The sequence below is a fragment of the Furipterus horrens genome, unplaced genomic scaffold, assembly GCF_987537825.1.
Source record: "Furipterus horrens unplaced genomic scaffold, mFurHor1.1.pri manual_scaffold_12, whole genome shotgun sequence".
NCBI classification, from domain to species: domain Eukaryota; kingdom Metazoa; phylum Chordata; class Mammalia; order Chiroptera; family Furipteridae; genus Furipterus; species Furipterus horrens.
Genome location: NW_028327182.1, coordinates 78,708,374 through 78,724,821, shown reverse-complemented (window position 1 = coordinate 78,724,821; position 16,448 = coordinate 78,708,374). Strand labels below are relative to the sequence as shown.

Below are 16,448 nucleotides of genomic sequence, written 5' to 3'. Positions count from 1 at the left end.
TTAATTAATTAATTTTAAAAAAGAAGAAGAAGAATATATGAAAGGGTGAGGCGGGAGAGCTTGTATGTACGACCCATGGGCATGGACTTGGAGAGGGGATTATTGGGGAAGGGGGTTGCTGGGCGGAGGGGAGCAAAGGGGAAAAAAAAATTGGAACTATTGTAACAATATAATCAATAAAATATACTTAAAAAAAAAAAAAAAAAAAAAAAAAGAACTTAAGAACTGGTACATTTGAGACCAGGGGCAATGAGCCGCTATGGGTAAGCAGCAGCATGTCTGCCTTTCAGCCTCAAGTGCATCGGGCCCTTTGGTGTCAGAGCTTTGGAGATACTGCTTTCTCTTCTCTCTAAATTATCCCCAAAAGCTTGCATAGAAACCAGCCATAAAGGGACATGGAGTTCAAGGAGAAAGCTTTGGCCTTTGGTGGTGTGAGTTTTGTCCAGAGCTAAGTCAGATCTCCCCCCATGCAGCCCCTCCCTTGGGGTGGATTTTTGATGGTATCATTGCTCTTCAGCTCTCAGCACCTCTTAGCATTAATTACAAAGTTTCCATAGTCAAAGTGATTCATTGTGCAAATACCTATTTAACAGGTAATCTGTGCAGGGCTTTGTTCTAGGTGCTGGGGACAGACCACAAAGTCTTTGGCCATGTGGGGCTCATGCTAATGAAGGAGGTTGACATAACATGATGAATAAGGAACACTTAAGGTATGTCAGATAGATACAGGGACCAAGGTGATGTGAGATAGCAAATGCAGGGTTTGAGGAAGGGGTTGCAGATTTCAATAACGTAGGGCCAGGGAAGGGGCACATGTGTCCAGTCTGGAGAAGAGGAGAGTGCACTCCATGCTGATCTCTGAGGAAGAAACACTTGGGTGCAATGGGGAAGGGCAAAGGCAGTGAGGTAGGAGTACTCCTGGTGTGTCCAGGAATTTGACTAAAACTTACAAAGTCTGTGCATAGCCATCTGTGAATGACTGTGCAAAGTCCTCTAAAGGAAATTCTAATAACCTACTGCCTCACAGATCCTTTCTACCCAAATTTTCCAAGGAAGGGGCAGCAAAATGGCTCAATATGCACAGATGCTTAAATGCACAAGGGCACCATTTGACAAGCATACTGCCTTCTGGAATTTCACACAGAAAAGGCATCATTCTTTAATTGTATGGGTGCCTCAGAAGTGCAGCTTTCACTGTTAAGGGAGCATGACAGGTGTGCATGTGTCCCCCTGACAGATTCAGTGCCATTGGATATGAAGGGAATTAAGTTGCTCTGAACTCAGCCTCCCTAAGCCTTAGAGAATGGGGGTCTCCTGAATCCCATCGAGCTCTCAGAGAGAGAAGACTATGTCAGTGATAGTTTAACAAGTCAGTAGACTGAGTTTCCTAAAGGGTTGAGCAGCATTCAGCTTTGACTGAGTCAGGCAGAAATGCATTGGAGGGAGTTGAGACAGGTTGCTTTTCTGGGAAGGTGGCTGTGTCTGTCACTGATAGGTCAATAACCCTTCCTGTAATTAATAACTGGCCGTCAGGCAGAAGGTGACTGTTGATGAGCTGGACCTGTGTGCAGGATACATTTTCGATGACTTTAAGTCTTGGTTCTCTTCAGAGATTCTGGCTTTAAGTCCCAGTTCTCATCAGAGATTCCTAGATGGCAGGCAGCTTTGTCCCTTAAATTAAACTTGAGCCTTAATTAAACTCCACTGACCCACACAGGTAGGAACACAGTCACAGATTCTTTTTAAAGTTGGTGGAAAGAGCAGGATGGGCATAGAAGGGCTGAACAAGTAGAAACAGAAACAAATGAACTCATAATGTAAGCATAGGAAACACAAACTTGGTAATAAGAGTTGGCACTGGGGTCTGTCATCACTTACCATATGAGTGTGACTTTGTGACCTCCTAGAGGAGCACCCAGTCCTCTCAGGCTGCCTTCAGATATTGTATCAGTGGGCTCCTCAGTGGGAGAGGATGATGTAGTCCTGCTGGAAAATGACGTGAGCTATGTAAAAGCGCAATTTTTTTTGAGGGAGAAAGAAAAAGCCACGTGCTGTGGCCAGATATACAGGATAATCCCATGAGGTCACAAGCCACGTTGCCCTTAAGGACTCCTGTTAAGTGCTTAGCTTAGGGGCGGCAAGTGGTCACTGATAATGGAATGAGGATGGACATCCTTTATGTTAAGGGGCCAGCCTGGATCTTGAACCTCTAAATCTCTGCCTAGTGGCCTTCTGCCTCAGTTCTTGAATCTTTAAGGATATATGGCACAGCAACATGAACATACTTAATGCTATGTAGAGCTGCAGCCCCAAATATCTGGCCACAATAAGCTGAATAAGATCTTTGAAAGATTCAGAGAACCCTGGCCACTCTTGTTTTCTTTCCTGCTGGGCCTGGTATTGCTCAACCTTCTGAGAGTGGGGGTGACGTCTTGTCATCTAGCTATACAGAAAGAAAGAGTCGAGAGGTCACACCCATGTCTTAAAGTCTATCATTGTCACTCTTCTGACAACTACTTAATCTTGATCAACCTCCTGACTACATCTGCTAAGGAGCCTCAGAGAGGAAGAGAAAATTTACCCTCTTGCACTAGAAACATTAGGGGCCACTGTGGCAGCTCCAGAATATATTCTCCAGTATCCCATTTTATTCTCCATACACATCAGAGAATCTCCTTGTGGAGAAATGTGGGAGGAAGGCAGAGATCTGGATCTCTCCTTAGGTGAGGATAACAGTTAAAGGCCCAAGGTGGGTCACTCCTCTAGCACATGCCCATGGCAGACACCATTAATGATCATGCTTTTCTGCCTCCAGATCATGCTGCATCCTTCCCAACACAGACCTGGAGTCAACTTCTTCTACTAAGTTTTGTCATTGAGATAATATTAATAATCAAAGCAATATTTGTGATAGGAACAGTAGTAAACATCTCAAGCACTTCCTTTGGGCCAAGGTCTTTGCTAAATGCATTACTTACATTACTTTGTTCAATTCGCCTGTCAACCCAATTAAGAGAATACAATTATGAGCCTCATTTTATAGATGAAGAATCTAGGCTTAGAGGGGTAAATAATGTGCCAAAGGCCACAGCACTTACAGATGACAAGTTGGTATTCAGCCCCAAATTTGTAATGATTATAGAGTCAGACCACAAACAACCACCACTCTTGGAATCTCTTTCTGTGATAATGATTATTTTTCTAATACAATGACATTGAAGATTTGCTTAGAGGCCCCAGACTCCCAGAGTGCTCTGGAGTTGCTGAGGAGACAGGCAGGGAAGGTGAGACCAGGGTGCGCCCACCCCATCATGCCCACCCACACCTTCCCTCTAGTCAGAACAACCCTGCTTCATCTGGGCTGTACAGGAGGCTCCTACATCAGATCTGATTGGGAGAAGGATTTCTGCTGTGAAGAAGACTTTGAAAACCACTCCTTAGAAGTTAGACCATATGACTAACAGAGAGACATAAAATAAAAGAACCAGAATGCTGCTCTATTCTGAGACAGGTATCCAATTTCCAACTGGGAGTCCTATCTGGGAGACAGAAGTCATCCACTCCACCTCATTTTGCATGTCCATTCTGTCCCATAATTTTCCCTCCCCAAAGAACATCTTTTGGGTTTGGCTCTTCCGACCTGCTGCCCACACTTAATGCATGAAGAAATGTGTTTGGTGCTGCAGAGTAAAGAGGCTATAGTTAGAATCAAAATGTTTGTTTCTCTGAGGCCCATAGTAGCCAGAAGGGCAGATGGATTCAGAACAGACTGCCTCAGAAAAAGGGCAGCTAACGCCTCAGCAGTTTCTGAAACAAGATGAGATCATCAGTCCTGACTCCAATTTGGGAAACTATATTCCCAACCTAATACTTAAGGACCCTCTTCCTCTTCATGAGTACACAGAAGATGCAACAGTTCTCCACCATTTCCTCCACGTCGCACTTAAGAAACATAAAAGAGATTGAACACACATGTCCTAAGGACGGAACAAAACCTGAATAACGTGGTGTGAACTTGTCACCACTGAAGTTTTGTTTTAGATTTTCAAGCAGGTATTTCATATTTTCCCTTGACATACCTGTGATTTTACTTTTCAATATAAGTAATGTGGTTTGCCTTCAAATCTCTTGGTTCAGTTGACACTATGGCTTCAAGTGTCCCCTAGTATGCTACCGTACACTTCTGCCCCGCTGGAGAAACATGCCTATGAGGTATACCTCAGATTCCCTTTTAATCCTCTGTCAGTTCAATGCTATAAAAATGAAATATGGAGAGGCACTCAGACCCATAAGCAGAATTCCCGTATGGCTTTACAACAATAGAACTTCAGAACTGGACATGAATTAGGGATCATTTCCCTTTATTTATAAGAAAAGTGAGGCGCATAGAAGTGACAATGACTTTATCAAGGTCATTCATCTGGTTAGTTGCAGTTGTCCTACCATAAACCCTCAATCTCAATTAGAAGTAGTTCTCAAAGAATGTTGAGTCGTAAGGCCTTTTGAGATTCTCAGAATAAAAATCAGCAAGTGGCTAAGATGTTAGTACCTATGTTATTAAGTAATATGCTAGGTTACGAGAGAGACCTCAAGCTTCTTATAGCTAAAAGTTAAAACATTTGGGGCTGCAATATATTTTAACATTGGAAGCCCAAATTCTAGTCAATAGATTTTTATTAGAAATACTATTTAAGTTTAGAAGTCCTAAAATATTTCAAGCACTTTCTAAGTTTCATATTTGCTTCAGAAGTTTTTTAAAAAGTGAGGGAGGGTGGAAGAGAGGGAATATGAAAAAAGAAAGAGACCAGTAAAGCCAATACCATAGAACCCAAATGATAAAAATATAAGATTAGCCCACAGAGTAAAGGTGACTTGGAAATCCCATTATTTCCCCCAATATAGAATTGCAATCCTTTTGAGGTCAAAACTGAAGAAATGATATATTCAAAAGCTAAGCCTGTCTCAGTTAAATATGTAAAGTACATGTTTCCCTAGAGCTTCCAACACCAGGATAATCCTAGAATTTACTCCTTTTCTTTAATCAGTGGAGAATTATTCTAACATCATTATGTTTGATCATTCTACACTATGGCCTCTTGTTCTCAAATGGATTGTGGCTCAGCCTGGATTTACATCCTCTATTCCCTCCTGGATTTCAGCGAGCCAATTCCATAAGCAGGCTTCTGGGTGGTAGCCAGAGGAACAAAGGAGAAAGGCAACAAAGAGACCATCACTCAGGGATGGATGCTTTTAGTCTGGGCTTTAGGCTGGAGGAGGAATTTAAAGTCACCTTTTAATCTGAAAATAATTACAAAAGTTTTTTTCTATGAATTTATATAGATTGTATTATTTCTTAGGTCACCTTGTCCCAATAGCCTCTGCAATTACTAACAATATTTATTTGCAAAAAGTCAACTGCCAGTCAATGCACTTCTGAGGGTGTGAATGTTAGGGAGTCAAAGCCCGTGCCCAGAAAGAGCACGTAATTTAAGGAGTATAATTCAGGGTATGATCTGAGCACCACCACTGTCAGAATGACCAGATATGTCCTTTGAATTCTAATTCCCACTCCTGTGCATAAATTCTGATCCATTAGAGCTGGGATCCTAGAAATCTGCCCTCATGAATATCACTCCAGGTGATACCTGAGAACCAATGGTGAAGAGAACAGAATTTAGCAATGTCTGTGTATATCTCATTTAGTCCTGCAAACCATGCTCAAAGGTGGGTATCATTATGGCAGCTTTAAGGATTATAAGACTCTCACTGAGGAAGAATACATGAATTGTCCAAAAGTATTCAGCTAGGACGTCCTAGTCCTAGATTCAAACTCAGGTGTGTTTCAGGCAAATTACTAATATAAAATACAGAAGACTAAAATAGAATAATATCCAGTGGCCATGGGACCACAAAGAAAGGATAACTTCATTCTGATAAGGAGGCCAGCATAGAGTTTGCCAAGTTCTAAGAGATGAACCAGCTGTTCCAAAGCAGAAACATGAAGGAGTAAATGTGGAGCATGAGAAGCTACAAATAGACTGTTGTGCACTGGAGGGTCCTTTACAGAGGAGCTGTGCTTGGTTTTATAGCAGGGGCCTGACAATAAAGGTTTGAGGAGGTAGATAACATGATCTGACTTGTTTCTAGAAAATCTCTCTGGAAGCATTTTTGCACAGTAGACTTCAAATGACAAAAAACAAAGAAAGCCAGTTAAGAGGCCCATATTATAACACAGACTTTAGAAGATAAGTCCCTGAATTTGGGAGTAGAGAAGATGAATGGTAAAATTTCTAGAATAATAACAATTGAAGTCATTCCTATTATTTATAATAAAAACAAAATAATTGACTTTTATATGGGTACTAAATAAACAAGTAAATTCTCATTTATATTGGAGTAAAAAATTAACAGATAAAACAAAGGGTAGAAATTTTTAAAATATATATTCAATAGATTTGAGAAAACCTAATGGGTTATATATTTATACTGTTATTTACATGTATGACAATGCCTAGTCTACACTGAATTAGGTAAGAATCCTTTGAAAAAGAAGTTTCATAAAATGGCTAGGGTTATTCAGATGCATGGAGTTTCAAAATAAGAAGTTGGCCCGTATGCCCTCCTTTGGTTTCATTCTGATGCCAAAGATTTAATTTTTTTTTTTTCATGTATTCAATAGTTACAATCTGTGAAGTTTATAATAAGAGCTATGGGAGATCGAAATATTAATAAGACCTAAGTCGATACCTGTCCTCAAGTAGGTCACAATCAAAAAGAATAAGTATATTCACATCCAGAGGATTCAAGTCTGTGTGACAGTATTCGTAGTTCCCTAAGGAAAAATATACTGCAGTCTCATTGAATACATATATGTTGATGATTACTAGGATTTCTGTGGCCCGACATACTCCTCCAGTCATTTTTTGGAAGAGAGTACATACTTGGTGTCAGCATAATTACCCATTTTCTTCTTCATCATAGTGTAGCCCCCAAGGAAGCGGGAACTGGGTCAGGGTTATTTTCTCGGCACTTTGCCTAACCCAGCGCCCTATCCAAGCCGCCAGCTTTGAAACGATTTTAGTAATAATGAGAGACACTGCGTCGCACCACCAGACCCACGTCAGTGATGCCCACAACATCTCCAAGACTGTAACAAGTCCACCGTTCAGGAGTTGGCTCTTCTGACTTAACCCACGGCCCACCCTTGCTTTCTAGGCCTTCTACAACTATCACGTCCTGGAGTTACTTCAGATGCTGGTGACAGGGGGGATAAGTTATCAGGTGGAACAATACTTGGATAAGGATAAGTTCTGTGGGCTGACTGAGAGCTGCACTCCAGATTTGTCTGGAAGAAGGCGCTGTAAGCTGGAGCTTCTGTCTTTAAACCAAGCCATGGTTTTGGACATTGAAGTGACTCTCTTAAGACTTAATAGAGTTTCCCACTTCCTTGCATCTCTGAGTTTCTGAAAAATGGTCCAGGCTGTTTGGGTTCCTAGATGGCCTGTAGCACAGAAATAGTAACAATAATAATAGCAACAAATTAATACAACTCACAGTCATAGAGTATTTGACAACTTGCAGTGCATTTTAGCATGTGTCATATTTGTTTCAAAAGGCCAGAAGGTAGATAAAGCAGTTGTGATTATCTTTGTCTTCCAGATAAAAAAATCCAAGTATGCAGGAAGCATATGAGAGGGACAATAACTTGCACTTTGACAAGGGTATTAATAATTATAACAGCTGATATTTACTATTTCTCCTGTGCCTGTCAACTCTTCTTTTTTTTTTTTACTTAGTCAAAGAATTTGCATGGCAGGCATTGCTATTAATGCCACTGAACACAGCAAGAAGCTGAGGCCCAGAGAAACAAGTACTTTCCCGAAACCACATTACCTACTAGTGGCAAAGGAAGGATGCCTTTAAAGCAGCCTGACCCAGGCCTTTCCACTCTCCCTATACCTGAACCACTAAAGAAGTCTGATTAGGTCAGCTGAAATCAGACAGAAGGATTCTGTGTTTGGGTCTGAGAACCTGATCAGGCTAGCCAGTGAAAAATGCTTGAATTTCTTAGCCCATGAGCTAGTGAACAGTAGAGTATAGCAAGGGAGAAGATAAGCATTCTGGCAGATTCCAGTGGGGCATCTGGGCATCTGGGGATCAGGGAAGAGTCCAGCCTGCAAATGAGCAATCTTTTTATCATTATGGTACCTTTTGGCTGAGTTTGCATTGCCATTGCATTCAGCTCCCTAGTGTAATTACAGGGGCAGGCCTTCATAAGAAAACATCTTCTGTTGGTTCAGAGCATATCAGAAGAGCCCCCTTGACAAGAAGCAGGCTCTTCCAGATGTCTGTGCTTGGCATGTCCCAAAAGATATTGAACTTTTGTAGTCCTGGGCCCCTCACCTAAGGTTGACTTGTTATGGATTATATACCAGGACAACAGCCACCTGCAATTTCCTGTTGCTGTCAGAGGTAACAGTGGACTGTTAGCACACTTCTCCTTTCTTTCTCGAGTTAGGTCTTGTTCCCTCACCTTGTTCTTTATCCTGGGGAGTCACCCACAGAACTAAACAGACTGCTCTCTTTTGAGATCACTGAACCCACCAGCGCCTGCTTCTGCACCTTTCACTTGCAGTGCCCCTGTTGGCTAGAGCCTCAGAGCAATGCCAAGAGGAGCGCTTGGGACTGTAATCTTTTGTAGATGGGATAAGATGACCAGCCTCTGGTCACTGAACATCCCAACTATTTATATTCCCTGAAAATGGAATGTTCCACCTGTTGTCCATTGTTGCTTCTTAATGGTTACCAAAACAGCAAACTAAAAAAAAAAAAAAAAAGCATAACCTGCCACACCCACCAGAGGCTCTTCAAAGACCAGTGATTATTTTTGTCTAATCACCGGGACTAGATGCTAAAAACTAATCATAAGTCTCACTTCCAAGCCACTTGACACTGCTTCCATAAAGATATTAGGAAGTGATACTAAGGTCTTCCAAACATCTATACAAGTAAAAGCAAGTGACAGTCCAGTAAGTGCTTGTTATTGCCTGGTTAAAGTGCCAACAGACATATGTTTTTCTCTTCTCTCCACAGCCAAAAGATACCTTTGGGCAGCTTTTCTGTGGCTTGCTAGATAATTTTGGAATCCTGTGCCTTGGCTTATACCGCATGATAGACAACGAGAGGAACAACCCGGAACACAAAAGGGGAGTACGCTAGTTTGGAAAGTGCTAGCCACCAGTCCAAGCATAAGAGCCAAAGCTGCTCTATACTATGGGAAAGAGAGGTCCAGAACTCAGGGTCCACAGTGGCGAAGACGGGTGTAAGGAAGTAGATTATAATGTAGGAATAAGGAAGAATGCATATAATGGTATTAATAAACCCTGGTAATTATGATCCATGTAAGCCATGTAACAATGGTGTCTCTGTCCCCAATGAAAACTGAAACATAGGCCTACATTTTGAATCCTGGTTGTTTTTGTTTGTTTAACTTTAGCCCATCCTTGGCTGTGTAACTTTTTGAAGCTAAATGCCACTGTTCATATTGGAAAGATTTACTTATTTTAGGCTGGGTTCATTGGGTGAATATTTACTGAGTGCCTCTTTTCTAGCCACTGTGCTTTGTACTTATACATTACGGGAGTTAATTAAAATTTAAGTTTAAAGAGGGATCAGTCTGAGAGCAGTGGGAAGGGTTCAGGAAATGTATGTAGAGGGCAGGAGGAGAAAAGAGACATGCAGTAATGCAGGTCTGCTCTAAGATCTGCACAGTAGAAATGGATAGGATTCAGTAGAGGAGGAGAAACTAAAAATCATGGAGTGGAAATATATTATAAAACCTGGTCCTGGAGGAAAGAGGATGAAGCCAAATTACTCAAAATGGAGTAGTCTTGAATAGAAAGAAAGATAATCTCTCTGCTTGTAGGAGAAAGGAAGGAAAAGAATGGATGCCAAGGCAAATATAGCTACCAGTGAGGGGTGTGCTTTTATGTAACACTAGTATTTCTCAGTGCAGAACAGGCATAGCCATTGCTGAGAGGAAAGATGGAGGAAGTAGTCCAGGTAGTTGAGAAAGAGGTAAGAGTTTATATTAACTACTGAGAGGAGTGAGACAAGAGGTTTATCATCAATTTGTAGGAGCAATTCTAGACTGTAATGGGAAAGGATAAAGGATTGGAAGTCCTGATGAAGTTAAAGAGTAGATGGACTCAGTACAGGACTGAGAGAGAAAGAATGATAGGAGGTTGTGGTCAGACTGTGATATATTGAAGCATAAGATTTTAGAGGTGAGACATGTCAGGAAATTATAATACCCAGGATGTGTCCAGGAAAGTATGCTTTGGAGATAAAGATCACTGGAGAGTGTAAATCAAAGAAATATGTCTGGATGTTAGAATTGTAAGCATCATAGACACTGCAGGTTTGTAAGATGATGGGGGCACTAGAGTTTGAAAGAAAAGGTGTCCCAAGTGCCAAGGGCCTAAATAAACATGGAGTGCTATCAAGGACACTGGTGGTGGCTCAAGATGGGGCGTGGGTGATAGGGCTGGAGAGCACCCACCACAAAGGTGGTGGGGAGGAGGATGTTCTGGAAGCAGCACTAGAAAGAATGAATGATGCTGATCTCTCCCCCCCCACCCCAAACTCCATTCCCTTCCCCTGACACTTCTGGAAAACTTGTGGAGAATGTGCACCCATACTTGAGAGGGCCTCAGGAAAGGAAATGAGTCTTCTTTCTTAAAGGGAGTATGTGATTATAGTATACCTTGTATGGGATATTATAGAGGTTACAGGGGACTCAGTGGGAAAGATAAAAGTGAGAAGATTATTCAGTAAAATAAGGTCAATTTGCATTGAGATTGGTGTTTAGGACAGGAGAGGTGATGAGTCATTTGGGGCAGCAGTGAAGAAATGCAGGATCAAAGTCATGAAAAGTTACCCTGTCTCAGTATTCTGACATGAACACTGGTGTATTAACTCATGTAACTCACGTTAACTGAGGATTTGCTGTGTGCCTGATACTGTGTCCGGCACCCAGCCTCCCTACACGTTTCCCATGCAGGTCCCAGCTCTGGGTGTTCTTTAAGACTCATCAACATGTACTCTTTACTTACCAGTCAAGGTTTCAAATACAACTTCAATTTTTGTTTCTTTCCCCCGTTGACCAAACTACATTCTGTGTGAAAGATGGTGGCATCAGTATTAGGGTAGGCCTAAGCCAGGATGGAAATATCTGGAGTGCATGTAATCTTCTTTTGATAAAGCTTGGATAAGTGCTCACAATATTGTGCCAACTGAATTCATGAGTGTAATAGGTATTAAAAGCAAAGAAGCCTGAAGTCAGAAAGGTCTGTCTGTCCAAACCACAGCCATACTATCCCTCTCCATTATAATAATGAGAAGAGTGAGGCCCGGAGAAGGGAAGTTGCATGCATGAGGATGGTCAGTGGCAATGGCAGGGATAAAAGCTCATCTCCCAGTGTCCAGTCTAGGACCTCTCCTACTGCACTGTGCCAGAGGCATTTACAGTTCACAAAATAACCAATGAAGCAAAGCAAAACAGGAAACTACCTTTTCTGGCCCAGCAATATGACTGCCTTATTTTGGCTACCGCCTGTAACTACACTGTCCCAGCTGCAGAGGCTCAGACTCATCTTTGTCTTTTCTTACAGGTTTGTGATCACCCGGCCAGCCAATGAGTTTAAGCTGCTGCCTTCAGATCTTGTGTATTGTGCCGTCCCTTCCAACACTTCGTGTTAAGAAAAAGGACAATTCTTCTTATCAAGGTTCTTATGAAAGTATAAATACAGTGCCACAGGCATCAGGGACATCAGAAGCATCTGCAGACAGAAATAATCCTCCCATACCTGACCCAGTTGGCCAGATGACAACAGCCATTGAATACATCAGTCCATTTTTTTTTTTTGAGCCAAAAACTAACCCTGTTAGTGATTCTAGGCCAACCTTTTTTGACTCAGAGTGGTAAATTATCTCCCCAGACACATCCAGGTAAAACCATAAAGGAAAATAAAAAGGAAAACATGAAGGAGCCCACTGTATATTCAAACTAGACCTGTTGATAATTCTCCACAAGCTCCTAGCTTGCTACTTACAAGGTTATCTCCAGAGATGGTGACTTGGAACAAGGAAAATAAAAATGGAAACATGCCCATTTTCATACCCATTGCTTAGTGGTTGATCAGCAAGCCCATACTGTTTGGGAAGAAGCAAAAAGCTGTTCTGTTACAGAACCCCTGGGCTGCTCCAATTGAAAACAAACCCACGGGCTCTTTAGTTAGGGGTCCGATTGCCCGCCGCCAAAAATTACAACTCTGAATATTATATTTGAGTGGAAAGAAAAATTGTTTATTTAACAGTTACATATATCCTTGCCTCCCCTCTACCAAACCTAACCAGTTTTAGGGGGGTCAGAAACACCGTTTCCCTACTTCCTAGGCACAGTTCAGCTTTACCAGCAGCTGCCAATCACTCAATCTGATTGACGAGGTCCTTTCTGTGCTGTGGTGCCCTCCAGCTCTCAATGCAGGACCGCCTGGATTCTCAGCCTCCTTGCGAACTGTCTTCTTTCTGTAAACCGCGTGGATCTCCTCTCCTTCTCCAGAGCACCTCTGCAAACACTCACCAGCGAGGGAGACAGCCCCAGAGCGTGCCCCCCTTAAAGTGTCCGCAGCTGCCTATATATCCCTGACTGCGTCCTCTGACGCAGTGGGTGTTGCCAATAGTTCTGACCATTCACAGAACCCCACGTAGGCTCTGTGTGCTCTCCATACCATCACCTGGTTCAAGACTCCTCCCATCCACCTGAGGCTTTGGATGCATTAAAGCAACTTACATAATGAAAGACACCGGCCATCAGCCTCAGGCATGTGGAGGCATTGTGAAAGCTGCTTCCTTCTCCCCATCCCCCAGCCACAAACTCTGGGGATTTTTGGACTCTCCTGTTTCTGTAACAGTTCCAATTCTACTGGGTCTGGCATAATAAATAAAGATATGATTTTTTAAATTCTCCATAAGGAAAGTCCATTGTTCTGTGTCCCCTGAGAAGAAAGCACCTTAGTTTGAGCTGTGTTAAAGAAGTTCTCTAGCACTTCTGGGTTCCGCCAGTCAGAGAAATAAGTAATCAGAATCAAATGGGAAGGACCTGGACACAGAAAACAAGAACTAAAGAGCCCGCAAATAAGAATCTTATGTTCTTTCTCCTCAAACAGGCAAGTAGTAAATTAGTATATTATTTCCTTCTCTTTTTTCCTCATGCTTTTTTCTTCTTCACCTCTCTCTCTAGGAGGTGAGAAAGAACAGATGGGAGGATGTGGTTTGAACTGTAAATCAACTTGTGTAAAACTAACACCTAAGTATATGCCTAGCACAAGCATGAATATTAAAGTATCTTGGGATGGGATGCCTGGGTGAGGTCAAGTGTATTGAAATAAATAACCTTCCAAATTCTTTAATTCAAAAATAAAACTATATAACAAAAAAGATATAAAAGAGTCCCCCATGTTCCACAAGGAACCAATCCACTGCTCTATAAATCTCATCTTTAGTTAAGTCATTCCATCTAGATATTACTTCTTCAACATGGGAAACAAAAGTTAGCACACCCAGGATGTGTTTTTTCCCAAGTGATCTTATAATGATGAACTTCATAAGCAATGTCTTCTTACATTATAGATACCACAGAGGTAGAAGGGAAGAAAAAAGAAAAACCATATTTCTCACAAATTGTTTCACATAATGTTTATTACGTCCTTGACATTTTTAACAACATCTTTGCTAATTTGGTATTATTACCCTATTTTACAAAGGAAGAAACTATGGCACAGATAGGGTTGCCAGATAAAGAATGCCCAGTTAAATTTGAATTTCATATAAGCAACAAATTTTTAGTATGGATGTGTCTGAATTATTGCACTTAACTAGCAAGTGATCAAACAAACATGTAAACCTGGTTTAATTTACTCCAGCACTTATTCACATTATGACTCCAAGCACACAAGTAAAATAAAACTAAAAAAAACGAAATTCATTCACAGAAAATAAAATTTTGTATTAGTTAAGGTTAGGTTGTAATAAGATCAGCTTAGTCTACGTGGGGGGAAAAAAAAGAGTAATTGTAAGAAAAGTTGTCAGAGACCAAGGAAATAAATTTTCTTAAAGCTTACCTGTCTTCATTTTTCTCTTTCTACATATAAATGGTAACATTCCTGCAATTCTGAATTTATAGGTAGAGTTACAGTTGCATGAAGGATTTAACTGGACTGTCTTTGAATTCTAATTTCTAGAAGAAAATATGTAGTGGGCTCAGCTTTGGCCACTCTATCCTTTATCAATGGCTGAGGAGCAGGTGCCTCTGAATGGAGGAAGGAAGGAATGTTCAGGAAAGAAAGGAAGGAAGAATGGTCCATGGCCTGGGAAGACATGCTACTAACATCTAGCACAAAGATAATATCATTCTTTCTCCCCATTCCCTGGGCCATTTTTTACACATGGCAAGTTTAGCAGAAACAAAATATTTCTGAGAAAGTATGGAGGACCCTGCATATATTCAAAATCCAAACATCCACATCTGTACACATATTAACTAATATGTTTAGCATCTCGGCCTCACTTTTTCACATTAAAACCTTATCCCACAAATGATCTCATTTCCAACACAGCAGAGAAATTAGAGTGAGAAATTCTAAATTCTTCAGTGGTTTATTGAACGGGGTACCAGAAATATGCCTAAAGAAATATTGAGGTATATGTAACTTTAGCCAATGTGTGAGCTCTCATACTGCCAATATGGATAAATAAAATTGGCAGAGTACCTCAAGACTTATGTGCCAAGTGAGTCTATAACTTCAGAATCAAACTATTTACCTTTAGATGGCAATATTTTAATGCAAGTCATAACACTCAATCTTTTGGCAAAATAGTGGATACTTAATTCATAGTGATTGTTCAATTCTTATTAATGGGAGAACTGGTATGAAGACAAGAAAAAACATGCAAGCAATCTACAGTTCATAAACAATATGTGGGCCAATAGTTTTTAAGGTTTTTCTTGATCCTTTGACCCTTTTAAAAATTGGATAAAAGCTATAGCCTTCCTCCCCAGAAATATTAGTGTTTGCATATATTCCACAAAATTCATCATTTAAGTGCAAGGGAGGTCATGGATCATTATAAAGTGCGTTCACAGTCTTCCCAAATTTCTAATATAGGTCTTCTATAACCAGGAGGGGTCATCAGAAAGAACATGGGTCAGCAGAGTCAGGAGACCCGAGTACTTGTTTTAGGTATCTCATTAAACATTTGTGATCTTGGGCAAGTTCTTAAACCTTTCTCAGCTACTTTACCAGCTCAGTTTACATTTTATAAAAGCAGGAAGTTGAACTAGGAGATTTTAGCATTTATTGAACCTATACGTGTATTTATTCACTACATACTGTGTGTCAGGCACTGGGCTACATGTTGAGGATAGAGTAATTACCAAGACAAAGTTACTTTCTTCATGGAGGATAAATAACAAGATAAGTACAGATTGTGTCAAATACTGTCAAGGAAATAAACATGTTGATGTGATAGAGAATGTGGTGGTCAGGGGCCATTGTAGGGTGGGATCCTGTGGAAAAACTGTTTTAGGAAAGAACTTGAAGTGGTCAAGGAAGCAGGCTGATGTGCTTAGAGCATAGTGAGTAAGCCAGAGGAAGAGATGATATTGGAAAAGTAGGTATGACCTGATTAAGAAAGATTCTATAGACCAAGAGAAACATACTACATTTTATTCCAAGTACAATGACAAACTCTTTAATAATTTTAAATAATGTAATGATGTGTTGTCATTAATATTTTCAAAGACCAGTCTGGCTCTTATGGTTTAAGCAGTACGACTAAGTGAATTCAAATGGATTTGAAATGGAAACTTCTAGCCAAAAGCAAAAGGAGGTCATATTCAAATAGAATATTTGTGAGAGATATAGGACTCATATAAAGAACTGTTTGATCATTGGCTGAGATTATAATGCCATGTGGAGCCAGGTGATGTAGATGAAAATTGAGACCAAATTTAACCATCACCAGGGAAGGATCAGCCCATCTGTGTAAGAGACAATAAACAGACTCCTTCTACTGGTCCAAGAAAGGAACAAGAAAATTTATCTTTGCTTAGGGATGTGGGTATAAAACACACACACACACACACACACACACACACACACACACACACACACACAAACACCTATCATAAGAAATTGAAGCTCCAAGCTCATATCATGTGCAGTTTTAGTACCCAAATTTACATCCTACATGGCAAGAATTTAAAACTGAAAAAGTAATGGAAAAAAATCTGGTTCTGGACCAAAAACTACCTTGATGTAACTGGCAAAAAGAAAATTAAACTTGTCAGGAAAGAATTCTACACTTAGGGCAAACAGGACTCCATG

General features: G+C 40.8%; 1 protein-coding gene across 1 annotated transcript in view; it reads left to right on the top strand.

Annotated features, from left to right (window-relative positions):
- KCNU1 (potassium calcium-activated channel subfamily U member 1) overlaps window positions 1-11,986 on the top strand; it is a 123,609-nt gene extending 111,623 nt beyond the window's left edge. Inside the window, 4 exon segments of the mRNA XM_090258223.1 lie at window positions 7,216-7,410; window positions 9,094-9,218; window positions 11,673-11,756; window positions 11,758-11,986. Coding sequence (XP_090114349.1) covers window positions 7,216-7,410; window positions 9,094-9,218; window positions 11,673-11,756; window positions 11,758-11,986 — 633 coding nt within the window.
- Window positions 11,987-16,448: the final 4,462 nt, after the last annotated feature.